The sequence below is a fragment of the Branchiostoma lanceolatum genome, chromosome 9 (assembly GCF_035083965.1).
Source record: "Branchiostoma lanceolatum isolate klBraLanc5 chromosome 9, klBraLanc5.hap2, whole genome shotgun sequence".
NCBI lineage: Eukaryota > Metazoa > Chordata > Leptocardii > Amphioxiformes > Branchiostomatidae > Branchiostoma > Branchiostoma lanceolatum.
Genome location: NC_089730.1, coordinates 21,360,877 through 21,378,746, shown reverse-complemented (window position 1 = coordinate 21,378,746; position 17,870 = coordinate 21,360,877). Strand labels below are relative to the sequence as shown.

At 44.4% G+C, this 17,870-nt stretch overlaps 2 protein-coding genes across 2 annotated transcripts; both read right to left on the bottom strand.

Moving 5' to 3' along the window:
• Positions 1-465: 465 nt before the first annotated feature.
• On the bottom strand, positions 466-5,783 carry LOC136442729 (tetratricopeptide repeat protein 28-like). Its single transcript, XM_066439673.1, has 5 exons — positions 5,464-5,783; positions 5,037-5,198; positions 4,705-4,863; positions 4,007-4,193; positions 466-3,709 (listed from the first exon to the last, which is right to left on the bottom strand). The coding sequence occupies exons 1-5, from the start codon at positions 5,741-5,743 to the stop codon at positions 466-468; spliced, it is 4,032 nt and encodes a 1,343-aa protein (XP_066295770.1). The 5' UTR covers positions 5,744-5,783.
• Positions 5,784-10,321: 4,538 nt separating this feature from the next.
• LOC136441676 (endonuclease domain-containing 1 protein-like) lies at positions 10,322-16,742 on the bottom strand. The gene is made up of 9 exons (XM_066438112.1): positions 16,642-16,742; positions 15,832-16,107; positions 14,978-15,207; positions 14,292-14,509; positions 13,897-14,011; positions 12,877-13,058; positions 12,352-12,494; positions 11,613-11,741; positions 10,322-11,288 (listed from the first exon to the last, which is right to left on the bottom strand). Exons 4-9 carry the CDS (start codon positions 14,443-14,445, stop codon positions 10,884-10,886), a joined length of 1,128 nt encoding a protein of 375 aa, XP_066294209.1. The 5' UTR covers positions 14,446-14,509; positions 14,978-15,207; positions 15,832-16,107; positions 16,642-16,742; the 3' UTR covers positions 10,322-10,883.
• Positions 16,743-17,870: the final 1,128 nt, after the last annotated feature.

Here is a 17,870-nt window from a genome sequence, read left to right as displayed (position 1 = left end):
CAAGACTATCAGCAAGCTACTAGCCACTCGAATCTGTCTTACTTTTTCCTCACAACCGAAGGAAACTAAATCCATTACAGACGAACCTCTTATCTCGTGACCATTGACATTTGAGCACTGTTTATTATCAAGCAAGCTGCAGCTGGGACTTCGCATCACATAACAAAAGATTATTCCCAATGACTTCACTGGAACATTAAGGAGGTCTTAGTGCCTTTTTGTGTTATTGTGTGGTGGGGAGGACTTCATTCTATGTATTCTTCACCCTGGTATGGTCTTTGATATTATAGCCGGTTCGTTTATGCTGAAAACTAGCATATATAGCTTTAGCTGTAAGGACAACAATTTTCGGTCCCTACAAATTACAAGATAATGTTTTTGTTCTTGCTTTCAAACTTTTTTTATTCGTATTATCACACACAATCTTGTTCAACTCATGCCGTTTGGTGGTAGAACTCTTCATTGTTACAGACTAGCCAGATCTTTGGCAATGTCCTCCTGTTCCTGTTTGTTTCCTGTCTCCATGGCGATGGCCATGGCTGACTGATAGTGAGATATGGCCTGGTCCGGTTTACCCAGTGTCTGGTAAGTACCAGCTATGTTTTTATAAGCATTTATCTCTTCTTTCCTGTCTCCGGTTTCTTTGCTCATTTTCAGAAACTTCTGAAGCCACTCCAAAGCTGTTTCATACTCCCTCATGTGATAGTGAGCCGCTCCTAGCCTGTTGTAAGCCTGCCCCTCCTCGGGCTTTCTCTCCAAGTTCCTGGCTAATGCCAACATTTCTGTGTAATAATTAAGTGAAATTTGTGGCTCATGTAGCTGTTCCATGTGTAAATCACCCATTTGACGGTTAATGTCCATCTGCTGCTGTTTGTTTCCTGTCTCCATGGCAATAGTCAACGCTGACTGATAGTGAGATCTTGCCAGGTCCGGTTTACTCAGTGCCTTGTAGGTCACAGCTATATTCTTGTGTGCTGGAATCTTGTTTTCATTGTCTTGGCTCATTTCGAGGTATTTCGAATGCCAATCCAGAGCTGCCTCGCTATCATTCGTGTCATTACAAGCCAACCCCAGTCTGTTGCAGGCCTGCCTCTCCATATCCTTAGTCTCCAACTCTTTGGCTAATTTCAACATATCTGTGTAATATGTTTTGGAGACCTGTGGTTCTTGTAACTGTCTCCAATGTATATCCCCCAGTTCACGGCAAGTGTCCATTTGTTCAGTCTTGTTCCCAGCCTCCTTGGCAATGGACAGTGCTGATTGATAATGATGTGTCGCCTGGTCAATGATGCGCAGTTTCTGGTAGCAATCAGCTATATTTTTGTGAGTTGTTATGTGGTCTTTCATTTTCCTATATTCTTGAATTGAATTTAGGTCCTTGTGAAAACAGTCCAGTGCTTTCCGATACTCCTCGATTGCATAATAGGCAACTCCTAGTTTGCCATATGCATTTCCCTCTTCGCCACTGTTCCCCAACTGCCGCGCCAGTGCGAGGTACTGTTCATAATACTGGATGGATGTACGCGGGGATTGGAGTTGTTCCCTCTGCAAGTCGCCCAACTTACAGTAAACCCTCATCTGTCCATGTAGATCCCCTGTCTGCTGTGCCATCTGTAAGGCTGCGTTGAAGTGGAATGTCGCTTGTTCTGAGTTTCCCAGTTTTCTGTATGTGTCACCCACACATGTCTGTGCTGCTATCTGTTCTTGTTTGGTTCCGTGTTCTTGGCACGTCTTTAGTGCCTTCTGATGCCACTCCAAAGCTAGCTGATACTCTTCCATTTCATCATGGGCCAATCCCAGTTTGTGGCAAGCCATTCCTTCCTCATGCATGTCCTCCAACTGCCTGGCTAGTGCGAGGTGCTCTTCGTAATACTGGATGGATGTACGTGGGGAGTGGAGTTGTTCCCTCTGCATCTCACCCATGGAGAAATAAACTTTAATTTGCTTATACTGATCTATTTGCTGTGCCATCTGTATGGCAGTTTCCAGGTGGGATGTTGCCTGGTCCACCTTACCTAATAGACTGTATGCATTACCTACGGCTGTATGTGCTGTTATCTGTTCCTTCTTGTCTCCTCTTTCTTGGCTGATATTTAAGTACTTCCGATGCAACTCAAGTGCTTCTTCATACTCCCCTGCTTTACCATAAGCCAGTCCAAGCCTGTTGTAAGCCACTCCCTCCTCATATCTGTCCCCCAACTGCCTGGCCAGTGCGAGTTGCTGTTCATAATACTGGATGGCTGTACGTGGGGAGTGGAGTTGTTCCCTCTGCATGTCTCCCAGCTTACAGTAAACATACATCTGTCCATGTTGATCCCCTGTCTGCTGTGCCATCTGTAAGGCTGTGTTGAAGTGGGATGTTGCCTGGTCCACTTTACCCATTGACCAGTATACATTACCCACATTCCTAAGAGCATTTATCTGTTCATTCTTGTCTCCGCTTTCTTCACTTGCCTTCAGGTCCTTTTGATGCCACTCTAACGCTGTGTCATACTCCCCCATCTCAAAATGGGCCAGTCCCAATTTGTTGTGAGCCACTCTTTCCTTATACTTGTTCCCAAGCTGCTTGGCCAGTGCGAGATACTGTTCATAATACTGGACAGATGTCCGTGGGGAGTCAAGCTGGTTCCTCTGCATCTCACCCATGCAGAAGTAAACATTCATCTGTCCATGTTGATCCCCTGTCTGCTGCGCCATCTGTAAGGCTGTGCTGATGTGAGATGTTGCCTGGTCTGGTTTACCAAGAAGTCTGTATGTTTGACCAAGATTTGTGTGTGCACGTATCTGTTGTTTATTGTCTCCATTATCTTGGCTCATATCAAGGTGCTTCTGGTACCACTTCAAAGCTTTCTCGTACTCCCCCATATCGTAATGGGCCTGCCCCAGTCTCTCGTAAGCCAAAGCCTCTTCAGCACGGTTCAGCAACTGCCTGGCCAGTGCGAGGTACTGTTCATAATGCTTGACGGATGCACGTGGGGAGCTGAGTTGTTCCCTCTGCATCTCACCCATCTTGCAGTAAACATCCATCTGTCCATGTAGATCCTCTGTCTGCTCTGCCATCTGTAAGGCTGTGTCGAAATGGGATGTGGCCTGGTCGTGTTGTCCGAGTAATCTGTATTCATTTCCCAACGCTGTGTGTGCAGTTACCTCTTCTTTCTTGTCTTCCCTCTCTCGACTTACTTTCAGGTGTTTTTCATACCACCCCAAAGCTTCTTCATACTCCCTCTGTTCAACATGGGCATGTCCCAATCGGCTGTAAACCCGTCCCTCCTGACGCCTGTCCCCCAACTGCCTGGCTAGTGCGAGAGCCTGTTCATAATACTGGATAGATGAACGTGGGGAATTGAATTTGTCCCTCTGCATGTCACCCATATGCATGTAAGCCGTCATCTGCCAATACTGATCCCCTTTTTGCTGAGCCATCTGTAATCCTGTGTCAAGGTGGGATTTAGCCTGCTTCACTTTACCCAATGAAGCACCGACATTTAACTGTGCTATGATCTGGTCTCTCTTGTCTGCACATTCTAGGCTCTTATTCAGGCTCATCTGGTGCCACTCTAGAGCTAGTGTGCTATCTTGCATGTCCCCACAAACCAGTCCCAGTCTGTTGTAGGCCTGCATTTCCCAATAATTCATCCCCGAGTCCCTTGCTAGAGCCAACATTTTTGTGTAGTGGATGTGTGCGACTTGTGGTTCGTTTAGTTGAAACCTGTGCAAATCACCAAGCTTACAGCGAATATCCATCTCTTCAATCTTGTTTTGTGTCTCCGTTGCAAGGCGCAAGGCAGTTCTATAAATAGTTTTTGCATCTGAAACTTTACCTGACAATGTCAATGATGATGCTAAGTTTTTGTGAGCTACACATGTGTCAATGTCACGCCCAACTGCAACTTTACAAATATCAAGGACTCCTACATGGTTCCTAATGGCTTCATCGTGTTTTCTTATCATGTCATATGTCAAACCTAATCTGTTATGGGCTTTGGCTTGTTTTAGGTCCCCTGACAGTGACTTAGAACATTCTAGCATGCTCTGGTAATACTGCAGAGCTGGCTGTAAGTTGTATATTTTAGCTCTGTAGAGATCACCTATCTGACAGTACAGGTGAAACTGCTTTTCCTGGTCTGCCATCACCGCAGGTGTGTCGAGCTCAGCAAGGAGGGTCTCCAACCTGGTCTGGGCATCCCGATAGTCTGGGGAATAGGATTTAAACAGAAGCTATATAACTGGTGCTTTATATAACTCATAAGTAATAAACTCTTGACAACTTTATTTTGGAATAAAACTTGCTACTGCAGTATAAATTTCTTGTGCTGTTGTTTTCTTTGTAATCCTCCCCGTCACTCAAATATTTTCGTTGCAGCCTGACATAACGCCTTAACTATTCCGCTAATATCAATCTAACGATGTTGACTCTGGAATTATTCACTTGTTATTTTCATACTTAACATCGAGTAGGTAATTCACGAAACTGGCTATGCACCTTAGAAAGATTTCCTACTCCAGGAAACATAAGTGTTTAAGTCAAAGTGATATGGCTATAGCAACACCAAATAAGGTGAACTTCGCCACTATATGAAAATGGAAATCACGTAATAAAACCATCTTTTTAGTATTCTCGGATTACCATGGTATGAATTTATCAAAGATCTCGTGATAATAAGATAGGCTGCAGTTACAGTCAATGCTTTCAGCAAGACTAACCTGCAGATGATCCCAGTTCGTCTGGCCGTAGTCCTAGCTTTTTCATGGGTTCGTCCGTGAGTCGTTCCAGTTCCCTGATGTGCAGTGAGGCCAGCTCTGAGGTCACCTGCTCAACCTCTGCATCATCTAATGTCTCAGAGTCTGTAGTCCGTTGAGTATCTGAAGAATATGAGGTAGTTGTGTTAGCATACTTTAGATGAAGCCATGCCTATGCTTAGCCTCAAATTCTAAATGAAAAGGGAAAGCAATATATTTTCGTTAGTATTGCGTCACAAAACGTCTGCCTATCTTACTGTAACGATAACTTGAAAATAACGTTGGATCCAGCTGACCTTGTATGGTCGCAGCTCCAGAAGGGATTTCCGCAGAAATGATATCCTTAACTTCTCTGTCTTCTAGTTCGCTGTCTGCTGTTGCACTGTCTCCTTGGTCGGATGTTCCCCGTGAATCTCCCAACTCTGGGGTCATGGCTGTAGTATCGTGCGTTTTCTTCCCTATAGGGAGGTATACGTAACTGAATGAATGAGTGGACTGGTTGACTGTATTATGGATTAGCAGACGCATTAGCAGATGGGCGAGTGAATGAGTTGGTGGGCGGGTGTATGTATGACCAAGGAGGTAGCTTAACCTCCTCCTCCTCCTTGGTATGACGTGCAAATATCGTGATAAACGTTATTTCATACAAAATCCTTAAAATGATGTTGATCCCTGACTATGGTCCCTGCTACTGGCGTTGTACCAAGTATTCTTCAAACCTACCTTCTATTTTGTGTTCTGTCTCAAGAAGTTCGGCTTCATCTGCAAACTTTCCCTTTCCGAGGCACCTTAAAATTTGCACGAGGAATCCGAGATTCCCTTTGCCAATCGTTGCGTTGTCCACTAGCATATTAAAAATTTCTAAAGGTGTTGCTTTTTCAACTTTTCCCTTGCCAAGAACCTCGTCAAGGGAAAGTAAGGACCTAAGATTCCTGACGTCATCCTCTGTCAGGTTGTCAGAAATCTTGAGGTACAGCTGGGCCAGTCTGGACAGTTGGGCCATTGCTGGTGAGGTTTTCAGCTGCGACTACTTCTCCTGATGCTTCCGCCTGAAATGCAGAAGTAGGTAACCTTAAGCACACATAGCAATAAACATAAAATATGACAAGGAAGTCATTGACATATATCTTATTTTCAAATTTCACGAAGAAACGCACAATGCATGGTTGATTTTTATGCTGAATGAATGAAAAGAATCCCTGTTGCTGTGCTCATACCAAGGGCCAGGGAAACTGACATGAGTGCCTTACGTAGCTGTTCAAGAATGTGGCAACTTGACCCTAATTTACTTGGTGAAATTATGTTGTAGACCTTTGACCTACTCCCAATGCTATCGAACAGTGGCTTTTTAGGGGCCCGTTTTCAAGAAAATGTTAAGAAAAAAAATCGCGATCGTAGCTTTTTATTTTGCTATGATGTCACATAGTTGTAGTTATATTTGCCTAGTGTATTTAGCCCTTTTGTTCTGTGTGAAGCATTTTAGTCATTTGAATTCCATCTTACAACATTGAAAAATAATTTTTTGTGTTGAATTTTACCTTTTTTTGCACACTAGAACATGTCTGCACCAATCTTAGTTTATAACAAAAAAGCTTGATTCAATAAAGTGGTTTTAATGGGACATTGGTTGTAGATGATTTCTGGTCCTGGAAATAGGTAATTTCTAAAAGCTCTAATGTCATTTGTTGGATAACTCTTAGCTTCTGTTATCTTCTGACATCCGACTAACCTAGTTGTACAGAAGGATTGTGATTAGCAGTTCATATCTTAGACTGATACCGCTCTGCAGACCGAATATTCGATCTTTGTCCTTGTTTTGTTTAGTGAGTGCTAAGTTAAGTGATCGATAGCCGTTCGTTTAACTTAAGTTAACACCAACAACATGCCCTCACACCGGCATTACACCTTTCTTACTTATTCGTGTAATATTAAACAACATTCCATTACTAGTGATGTGATTATTCATATGTCAAGCTTTGTCGAAACATTATTTTGATATTTTCTGCGAATGTCATGAAGATCTGTCATGTTTGCCGTCAATACCCCTATGTTTGCCCATAGTTCTGCTCCCACTGTGTGATATCAGATGACCCTAGGCCTGCGAAGGTCACATGTCGGCCGAATGTTTGCTCATTGTTCAGTCCCCTGGGGACCGTTATCAGATTAAGCGCGTTTCTTCTCCAAACATACAGCTTGTTAAGTTATGCACAAGAGTTATAAACCCACACATTAATGTGCTAATTTTCTATCTTTGATTATAAATTCCTTCTATACATACAGTCAGTGTCAATCTTTGTGGCACAAGTCATTTTGTATCTAACTTATTCGAGGCAGGTGAATGATTTACATGCCGCTTTTATGTGGTGACATATGCGCCGCCATGTTGTTTATATTTACACCTAGTAGACTGTACTAAGGTGTTCACGTATATATGTCATGTAGCACCTAAACTACAACATTACAACGACATAATCGTTTAAAATTTTTGATTCTATCAAGATTGTGTAGAAAATGTACCCATAATTCCTTGTAAATGCTCCACACCTGTAATGCCACTTTGGCTCATTCTTCCAATTCAATTCAATTCAATTCAGTTTATTAAATCAACCTTGCAGCGTTACATAAAAGCTGAATTGTGTTGATTTTTACACAAACACTGTACACAACATCCCCCACAATTAATCCAAAAAAAGTACGCATGTAACATAACATATAACAGCGCATAAATTTCCAATATCCGTACACAGTTAAGAGCAAAAGCCACTCGTCTAGAAACATCATTGGTAAACAAACTAACAGTATAAGTATTACAGTATAAGTATTCCATTTCATAATGCAAGAATAAAAACTGATAAAATCTTATTTGCTTTAAGGGGAATAATGCGACATCCTGTCAAGTCATGTTTTCTAACAGACTAGATAGTTTGCAAGCTCTAGTACATAATTCCTTATCAATCGATATTCTGTCAATATTGTAATAATATCATTATTCTTGTATGATCAGAATTTTAGATTTGCGTAGTTTTCATCCTTGTTTAAAGGAAGCCAAAAGGTATGGGCGGGAATCCTACTATGCTATGCTAAATATACCAAAAAGTGTAGTCTCCATCGAAATTACATTAGTACGTCATAATTCACCGCTATATTATTAATTTGAAAATCGCGGCATACGCCGCCCGGTGACCTCGGTTGACCTCTTCCGCCTCGTGACCCCGCTTGACGACCGCGTGACGTCACAGGTCTTGCATTCAGTGGAAGGGCGGATATCAAAGTCGTCAAAGTTTTCATTTTCAACTGGATTCTCTTCAATCTCCATGATCTAAGTCTTCGGAGTTCGGACAGCAATGTTTGTGAGGCACGCGGGCAGTTAGCAAGTGTTGTTGGTAGTGGTGGTCACGTGGGACGCTCAGACCTGTGACGTCACGCGGGGTCACGAGGTAGTAGAGGTCAACCGAGGTCACCGGGCGGCGGCGTATGCCGCGATTTTCAAATTAATAATATAGCGGTGAATGTAATGTAATTTCGATGGAGACTATACTTTTTGGTATATTTAGCATAGCATAGTAGGATTCCCGACCTTACCTTTTGGCTTCCTTTAAGGAAAGACATTGCAGTATTCATGTTAGACGAAAGTCATGTTCTTTGCTACATGCAGATGTTTCGCAGGCAAAGAATCCATGTAGACTTGCATCTTAGACCCCCAACAGCTATTCAGGTCAATTGATGTAGCTCTCTCCAGACCATGATTACATATAAATTTATGTATTTTGGCATGTAAACATTTGATATGTATTACACCTATCAATGGATTTTGCGAACGTACAGCTTGTCAGTCATAGAGCTTAGGTTGGCCAGTCCAAGTTAAATCATCAAATGAAAACGAACCATAAATCGAGCATGATACTTCTTTTGTTGAGATGCTTTGTGGAGTGACGTTTTTTTCACTCCTAGCTTTCTATATTTCAGTCATTTCCCTACTTACTACTAATACTAGAAGACATCATAAATCACCAATAATCCATCTGTACAAATGAGTCAAGTCTAAGCTTCCCAATTGATTCGCTACCAAAGATGTCAACCGAGCTTACCATTTTCTTTCTTATCTCTTTATATGTCAGCACTACTATTTTGACAATCGATATTTGTTCGATCGGGGGAACTCTAACTACCCCACCCTTTAAAAATATACCCTGCTACAGAAACAGCAGGAAAAAAACTTACTGATCTTAGCGCCACTAGGCACTACAAGGTAACAGCACCAACAACATGTGTTAGAAAACTCATAAAGCCAATTCTGTAACATAGAAATAAAACAAAGCTTCTAACGACCAAAAAATGGCCATGACGATGCCGCCAAAAGTAGTGAAAGACCTTTGACCCTTACTTTGTAAAGTTGTTTTTGTGCTTTAAAATCTGTTACCAGACCACACAGCAGCATGTGTGACAAAAAGTTACATCAGCCAGTCTCACAAGTACTTGTTTAGATGACTAGGGCGATCGGTACTTCTGACCATTACGCTGACAAAAGTAGTGAAAGGACCTTTGACCCTCACTTTGTACAGTTATTCTGTTTCTTTCAAGCATGTTTACCTAACAGTCTGAAACATGTCTGACAAAAGGTGATACCAATCAATCTCACCTGTAGATAGTTGAATGAATACATGTAAAACTTCGGTACTCACATTTAGACAGAAGAAACCACCCCTTTTCTCATGGGCGTGAGCTGTGGAACTTGGACTGCTTTATGCACACAAACTATTTTCCCATGGCATGCCGGGATATAAGCCAATTATAACTTGGGCTTTTTGGTGATGTCATACCCACACCGCCATCTTGATGACGTTTTTTCTTTTATTGGGTCAGCTGACATTAATGTACGTGCAGCCCAGTTTGTCCAGCTAGCTGTTTTGAGGGGCTAGATTTACACTTTTGCTCAAACTTATAGAGCTTCATGAGCAGATTTTGTTATGGCTTCAGTACGTTCATGTTGTATTGTATGCTTGTACCTGGAGATTGCTGGCCGCAGTATTATAAGCTCGCCCTGGTAGACAAATATTATCTAAAAGAAAGCTTACTTACTATGACCTCATCCGTTGTTTTGAAGGTCACATGTTTGCCGTGGCTCTAAGTGCTTACTTTGCCCAGGATGCCCTTTGACCCCCAGCCTCTGCAATGAGCGTTATGTCATCATATCAGAAGGGGCAATGTATGTATTATGATTAGACTTATTTCGAGTTTCTTTGCACGTTTTTGATGCTGTTAAATGCGATTTCGACACACCAGTTCAAAAAGTTTCATTTCGAATCTTGTTGGAACATTAATAGCAATACTGGATCGTCTAGCAAAATATATCTTATCATAATGAACGAATTAATGAATACGGTGGAGGATACTTTTAGAAAACTTTATAAAAAGACGTTGTACTAGCAGATTTATAACGACAAATACCGACCTGCGTAGAATGTTTTATTTTTCACATCCCCAAAGCAGATATTCAAAAAATTTAGCAGCTAGAACAAAAGTGTAAAGTCCATGACAATGTAAATAGACACAAAATTCCACTTAAGACATCTAAGCACCGTAGTTTTTCTCCATAATATTGATAATCCATTGTAGATTTTTATCATTATTAAACATAATTTGTGGTACGTGTGTACAATAAAATCTTTCACAGTACCCCCGTTTGGGCCACAAAGTCGAGTTAGAAACGTTTCTTTACCTTATACACCTGTGTTCGGGCAATTTAGATACCATAGATCTGTTAAACAATCAATAGTTTTCATCCAACAAATATATACATCCGTTCATTTACACATACATTAAGTAGCTATCTAAATCCCTGCCAATGCTATACCTTTTTTGAAAACCTTAGATATACTATATAGCAAAAATACGCTAATATCACGGTCAAAGTATCGACATTTAGACGACGCGTAGATACAAAAAGCACTTCACCCCACCAGATTTCCTATCTATATTCATTTGTCTCATTTTACAACGTTAACGCCTGTAGCGCAAACAAAAACCCTACAAAATCATTCATTCTAGCTATCCTGTAGATTACGGTTGGTCTTGGGTAAGGGATGTAGATACCAGGGTAAGATAGAGGGGTGTTGCGTTTGCATTGCAGCTAGGCCCTGTTGCTATTCATTTTCTATATCCCATTTATCCACGTCTGTCGCGCAGACAGAGCCCTGGAAGATGTGGTCGTTCCCGCCATCGTATAGCCAGGAGTCAAAGTCGGGCAGGGCCAGCGTCACCATGTCCTCCACCTCCGTAAACTCCGCGTTCCGCCCGTAGAACCCCACCCCGAAGGGCCGCAGCCCCGCGCTCTCGTCTCCAGGGTAGCACACGGCCTTCCAGAAGAAGTCCGGGAAGGCCACCCGGCCCTTCAGCCACTCGTTCCCAGGGTCGGTCTTGGTCCCGGTGATGACGTAGAGGGTCCTCTGACCAGAGCCGGCAGCCTCGGCGGTCCTGTAGACCTCCTCGGCCTTGTAGCGAACCTTCTCCTCAAAACTCTCCCACACGTGCCGGTTGAAACTCGGAGCCTGTTACAAAAAAGTTAGAAGTTAAAAAGGAGAAAAGAGACAGAAAAAAGGACGAAAAAATGCATAAAACAGACATTCCAATACCGTTACTACAATTCTAGTATTGAATAGCTCTTGTTTACTTTGACAGTTACTTCAATCTAATTTTATTTGTTGTATACGTTTTGTTCATAGTGGCTGTTGAAGTAGTTTTCGTTTCAAAGTGTCAGAGTACCTCACCTTGATTGTAAAGTTCTTTTTAGGCACGCCATCATTTTTTTTAGATTTTAGAAGTACTACAATGACCGCTATACATAGCCAAAAAATACAAAATTACGTCCCCACCTGTGGCGCGACGTTAATGAAGCTGAACGTGGCTTCCCGCGATGCCTCGTCCCGGTTGTTGATGGCGTTTGGGTTGAGATGCCCCCTGTCGGCGTCCGTCCCGCACCCGTCATAGTCGTCGTCTAACCCCTGGAGAAGGAAAGGAAAGTGATCCTGAACCAGTTTGGCTCAAATAAACTCAATGCACAGATGAACTTATCTTCCACTGGTCGTGACAGAGAAAACAGACGCTATATACAGTATTTACAGGTTCATTTTACCGGTGAAATTCCCCTAGCTCTTTTCGACAAGCACAATGAACATATAACAGTGGACATATAACATATAACGTCCTGTCCTAAGGACTGCGACCATTTCCGTAGCGTGAATGTCGGGTGAGTGCCACAGTCGGGATTGATCCCAGGGCTTCTAGTTCCAGAGGCAAGATCGCTAATTACTGGACTACGCACGCTTACCCTGCGTTCCAGACTGTTTATCGGGCCTTTTAGCCGGCTCCCTTTAGCCGGTACCTTGTAGTCAGTTCCTTCGGTGGCACAGAGACCTCAGCCCGCAGAACCCTAATTAGCGCACCGGGGAATTTGTAGCCGGGGAGTTGACCGGTCCTACCAACACTAAGCACGGGCTCAACTCCCCGAAGCGTTGATTAAGACCGGGCGGGCTGACTGTTCTTGGGCCACCGAAGGAAAATCGCTAGCGACCCGGTACTAGTCTGGCGCCCAGGGTAACGCCCGCTACGCACCTGGCAGTCCCCGCACTCCGCCAGGTACAGGGCGGACGGGATGCGGCACGAGCGGGACGACACCTTCGTCACGCCCCACCAGTAGGTCTCCGGGAAGTCGCAGCTGTCCCGGATGTGGTCGTGGAAGGTGGACGAGCAGAGACCTGTGAGAACAACATATGGTGACGTCACAATCTAATCAGCTTCGTGTGCCACACAGAAGGATTTTAGTCCATTTCTATGGCCTTCTTCAAGATGGCTGACCCAATACTCAACAGACAGGTGGCTTACCGTACGTGCGACTGCAAAAGCGGGTCAAAGTTGCCTGTGAGTGCTAAGTTTAATTTTGGACAGTTGACACGATGACAAGGTCCAAAACAATCATGCCTCAATAGCAGAATGGTTTTATTCCGTGTAGCTCCATCGTTACCAACCGCACTGTACATTTTAAAGCACTTACTAATAGATGCCAAGTTTAACTACTTAACTCAGTGCGCCTGCTTGAATAGAAAACTGATTAAAGAACAAAAGAAACCCAATTCTTACCCAGCTGGACCCTGTTCCACAGCGAGCTATCATCATCACGCGGATCCTCCAGACCGTCGGGGGCCCTGACGATGGCGTCAGCGGTGTACTCCGGAATCCGGAATTCCGTGTTGAACCGCGTGGCGAACAGGACCTCCGTCTGGTCCGCCTGCCTCTGGCAGATGGGGCAGGAGGCAGCGGAACTAGAAATGGAAAAGTATACATAATAGATATACATAATTTAGTACACTTGAACTTTCTATTTTGATGGTTTGTTTGTCGGAGGCGAACAAGGCAGTGTTCTCGCCAGGCCTTTTCAGCAAAGGGGCCCCCTATGCTGTGATTTGGACCCCCTATGCTGTGATCTGGACCCCTATGCTGTGTTTCAACCAGCATAGGGGTGTTTCTTTCTGGGACAAACCTTGTGACCCTTCATAAATCTTATAAAAAGTTCATATTTGGCTTTAGAGTGAGGCTGTGGCAGAGGAAAAATTCTACTTCACAAAATTTATCCTCAAAATGCATGAAATAATGTCTCATTGGGTTATGAATTTACAAATTTTCCGGGAGAACATACCGGACTCCCTACTCTGGTCACTCCACGTGTGACGTGCACCGCGTAAAGTTGGCCTTCTGTACCTGACCCCTATGCACGTCCGCTGACAGTGTCCATCCGGAGGGAAAGATTAGATATATAAATTTAATATTCTCCCTGATGAAGTAGCATTTTAGCACCGAAATGCTATTGGTTACGGGGTTAGGCAGCAGGGAGAAAATTAAACTAGCTAAAGAGCCACGAACTGTTTACAGATGGTAAACAGGGCTTCCTTCCTTATGAAATATGTACAAGTATTGTTATTTAATGGTCTCTAGGTATATATGAAGAGGAATATATTACCAGGCATGTCAATTTGCACGGAGAAAATGTATGTAACTAGATGTTACTTTGAAAACGTATTTCATCATCATCATTGAAATTCGAGCGAATGGTGCCTTTTATCTTCTACCACTATGGTGTCTGTCTGGTAAATTACGCCATACCTGTAGCTGCTTGGCGGCCACGGCGTCCCGACAAAGAAGTTGGAGCATTCCGGCCACTGGAGATAGTTATTAGTGCAGCGCTCCATGCACCGATCCACCGGGGCTTCATCCGTCACTGTTGGAGGAAAACGAGCTGGAAATTAGCAGCACCGGATCTTCTATATACAGGGTTTATCGGGAATTATCTAAGGGACATAGAATTTCTTTATTATGCGGAGGTGATCATTTGTGTGCAGATGTAACTGTACATATCAATGACCATATGTAAAGGTGGTCCTCGGTACAGGTTTCACTTTATTTATCATCTATCAAAATGAAATTGATGTGGCCTAGGCCTGATTTGCAAAATGGGACATTGTAGAAAAATACTTTTGAAAATGCTGAAAATAGGTCACCTTGGTACATGATGCATTTGTCCTCTGTGGCGACTTCAGCGGCCGGTGAGTCGGCCATCATGCCCGACATGGGCGGTGACGCTGCCGGGGCGCCGGCCGGCATGCCCGGAATGGGTGGTGACGCCGCCGGGGCGCCGAATGGCATGTCCGACATGGGCGGTGGAGGTGGATGCACATCTCCCTGTGGTTTGACGGGCGGCGCTACAGGCTTACTGGGTCTGAGGATATAGAAGTAATAGGATAAGTCTGCTAAGTCTCACTACGTTGGTATAGGTGGTTCTGATATTTTTACAAGCTTACTGGGTCTGCAAATATAGTGGAAAGGAGATAAACATACGGTATACTAATGATACTCCTCGGTCCCGTAAAATTTTTATACAAGATTAGTAAATTATTTGTTTCCTAGACAAAACCACAATCAATTTTCTTATAGATGTTTGATTTTGCCTTTGCCCTTCGCACTAGCACCATACTTCAATGTACACCAGTAGTCAAGTAATCACAGAAATCTGCAACAAAGAGCATTTTCTCCAGATACTCACAACGAAAGACAGCAGATGCTGTCTGAAACATAAGATCGTTTCCAAATTCTATCCAGTTGCTTATAACAACTGTACCTTGCGTTACTTATTACCTAGATGTCTACCCTTTATCAACGTCAATAAGTTTTTCGTAATGTCACTCACTTCTGACAGGCCTCCCGGTCCGGATCGGCGCACCTGACCTCCAGTTCACCTTTGCCCTTCCGGCATTCCGGAGTGACCTTCTCCAGGAACGTCTCGAAGCTGTCCCCGTTGTCGTCCGTCCAGACGGAGACGTTCCCCTGGCAGGGAGACCCCGGGAACAGCCGGCTGTCCGGGTACACGCTGCCGCGGTACAGCCACTCCTCGAACCCGCTCAGAGACACCGTCTTCACCTTTGTTTTTTGAAAAGCCGTGTTGGTTTGATTGTATTGATGACGTCCGCGCGCGCGTTTCAAACAAAAAAATGATAATTTTCGGCCACACTGTAAATCGTAAAAAGCAGCTCAGCTGCAAATATTAAGAAAATACATGATCCTTTCTGATGAAGTAGATTCCACAATGAAGGCACCTTTTTGGCCACCTTTTTCTTTATTCGCCCGCTCGCATCAGTTTTGGGGTCCACGGAGGATGTCATCCATATAATCAAATTAACGTGGCCTTATTAAAACATCAAAAACAACACATAGTGATGCCACACTCAAGTAAAACACGCTTATCTAGGAGGAATCACTAGAAACAAGAAGAAAAACAAGTGACGAAGTATGAAACACTAATTGTACGCGGGAACAATACAGTAACCGAGATCTGAAAGAAACATGTACAAGGATTTTAGCTGGTGTGTTGTGCCGAATGGCGATTATGCCGGCTGTATAGATACAGACAGATACAGATTGATCATAAAAACGCTTAGTATCTCATATGTACAATAGAGTTGCAGATGAAATCTGCGCATTGAAATTTGAAGATAACAGAGGAGATCCACTAAACAAGATAAAAGACTCGTTAAGCGTCTTCACCTTGGTGCAGTTTCGGTTCGCGCCGTAAAAGCCGAAAGCGAAGGGCGGGATGCCCTTAGCCTCGTCCCCAGGATAGCAGACGGCCTTCCAGTAGAAGTCAGGGATGGCGGCCCGACCCTTGAGCCACTTGTGGCCGCGCCCCAGCCTGGTTCCGGTGATGACGTATAGGCTTCTGACGTCAGATCCGGCCTTGGCGGCTTTAGTGAAGACTTTCTCTGCGATCAGCCCGACCGCGCACTCGTACGGCTGCCACGTGCACTGGTTAAAGTCGGCGGCCTGGTTAAAGAGGGAAGGTACAAAAAATAAGACAAAATATATTGTTTCTGAAATGTTTGGGCTCAGAATTAAGTCCATAAGCTGCATTTCTAGCCACCAAACCACAGTATGAAACGTAATGCTGAAGTATGTGTTACTGTAATTATAATGGGAGCTGTGGTCCGCACGAGATTATCAGCTGTTGGGCATAGGTTAGATACAACACAAGTGCCAGGTACAAATAAAACGGTCTGGTTGCTACCATAGTTACTGATGTTGATGTGGTTACTATGATTACTATGGTTACAGGCACTTACTCCTGAAGCTGAGTTAGAAGACTGAAAGTTTCGGCTTTCACGTCCCGTGCGTGGCTATTGCTATGGTTGACATTGTTACTATAGTTACCACGGTTGCTATGGTAACTAAGATCGCCCTACCTGTGGAGCTGAGTTGAGAAGACTGAAGGTTCCCTCCTGCGCGCCCTGTACCTGTATGTTGATAGAGTTCGGGTTGCTATGGTTACCGTGGTTGCTATGGTAACTATGATTGCCTTACCTGCGGAGCTGAGTTGAGCAGGCTGAAGGTTCCCACCTGCACGTCCTGTTGCTGGTTGTTGATGGAGTTCGGGTTGCTATGGTTACCGTGGTTGCTATGGTTACTATGGCTGCCTTACCTGCGGAGCTGAGTTGAGCAGGCTGAAGGTTCCCACCTGCACGTCCTGTTGCTGGTTGTTGATGGAGTTCGGGTTGCTGTGGTTACCGTGGTTGCTATGGTAACAGATTGCCTTACCTGCGGAGCTGAGTTGAGCAGGCTGAAGGTTCCCTCCTGCACGTCCTGTTGCTGGTTGTTGATGGAGTTCGGGTTGCTATGGTTACCGTGGTTGCTATGGTAACAATGACCGCCTTACCTGCGGAGCTGAGTTGAGCAGGCTGAAGGTTCCCTCCTGCACGTCCTGTTGCTGGTTGTTGATAGAGTTCGGGTTGCTATGGATACCGTGGTTGCTATGGTAACAGATTGCCTTACCTGCGGAGCTGAGTTGAGCAGGCTGAAGGTTCCCTCCTGCACGTCCTGCTGCTGGTTGTTGCTGTGGTTGCTATGGTTACCGTGGTTGCTATGGTAACAGATTGCCTTACCTGCGGAGCTGAGTTGAGCAGGCTGAAGGTTCCCTCCTGCACGTCCTGCTGCTGGTTGTTGCTGTGGTTGCTATGGTTACCGTGGTTGCTATGGTAACAGATTGCCTTACCTGCGGAGCTGAGTTGAGCAGGCTGAAGGTTCCCTCCTGCACGTCCTGCTGCTGGTTGTTGCTGGGGTTGCTATGGTTACCGTGGTTGCTATGGTAACAGATTGCCTTACCTGCGGAGCTGAGTTGAGCAGGCTGAAGGTTCCCTCCTGCACGTCCTGCTGCTGGTTGTTGCTGTGGTTGCTATGGTTACCGTGGTTGCTATGGTAACAGATTGCCTTACCTGCGGAGCTGAGTTGAGCAGGCTGAAGGTTCCCTCCTGCACGTCCTGCTGCTGGTTGTTGCTGTGGTTGCTATGGTTACCTTGGTTGCTATGGTAACAGATTGCCTTACCTGCGGAGCTGAGTTGAGCAGGCTGAAGGTTCCCTCCTGCACGTCCTGCTGCTGGTTGTTGCTGGGGTTGCTATGGTTACCGTGGTTGCTATGGTAACAGATTGCCTTACCTGCGGAGCTGAGTTGAGCAGGCTGAAGGTTCCCTCCTGCACGTCCTGCTGCTGGTTGTTGATGGGGTTGCTATGGTTACCGTGGTTGCTATGGTAACAGA

Coding starts and splice junctions, on each gene's coding strand:
- LOC136442729 (XM_066439673.1), bottom strand. CDS start 5,743: ATGGCCCAACTGTCCAGACTGGCCCAGCTGTACCTCAAGATTTCTGAC. Junction 4,194..4,704: donor CGAACTGGGATCATCTGCAG/GTTAGTCTTGCT, acceptor CCTATTCCCCAG/ACTATCGGGATGCCCAGACC. Junction 3,710..4,006: donor CTAGAATGTTCTAAGTCACT/GTCAGGGGACCT, acceptor TGATTTGCACAG/GTTTCAACTAAACGAACCAC.
- LOC136441676 (XM_066438112.1), bottom strand. CDS start 14,445: ATGTCGGACATGCCATTCGGCGCCCCGGCGGCGTCACCACCCATTCCG. Junction 11,742..12,351: donor CGGAGTGCGGGGACTGCCAG/GTGCGTAGCGGG, acceptor TTCCTTCTCCAG/GGGTTAGACGACGACTATGA. Junction 11,289..11,612: donor TCATTAACGTCGCGCCACAG/GTGGGGACGTAA, acceptor TTTTTGTAACAG/GCTCCGAGTTTCAACCGGCA.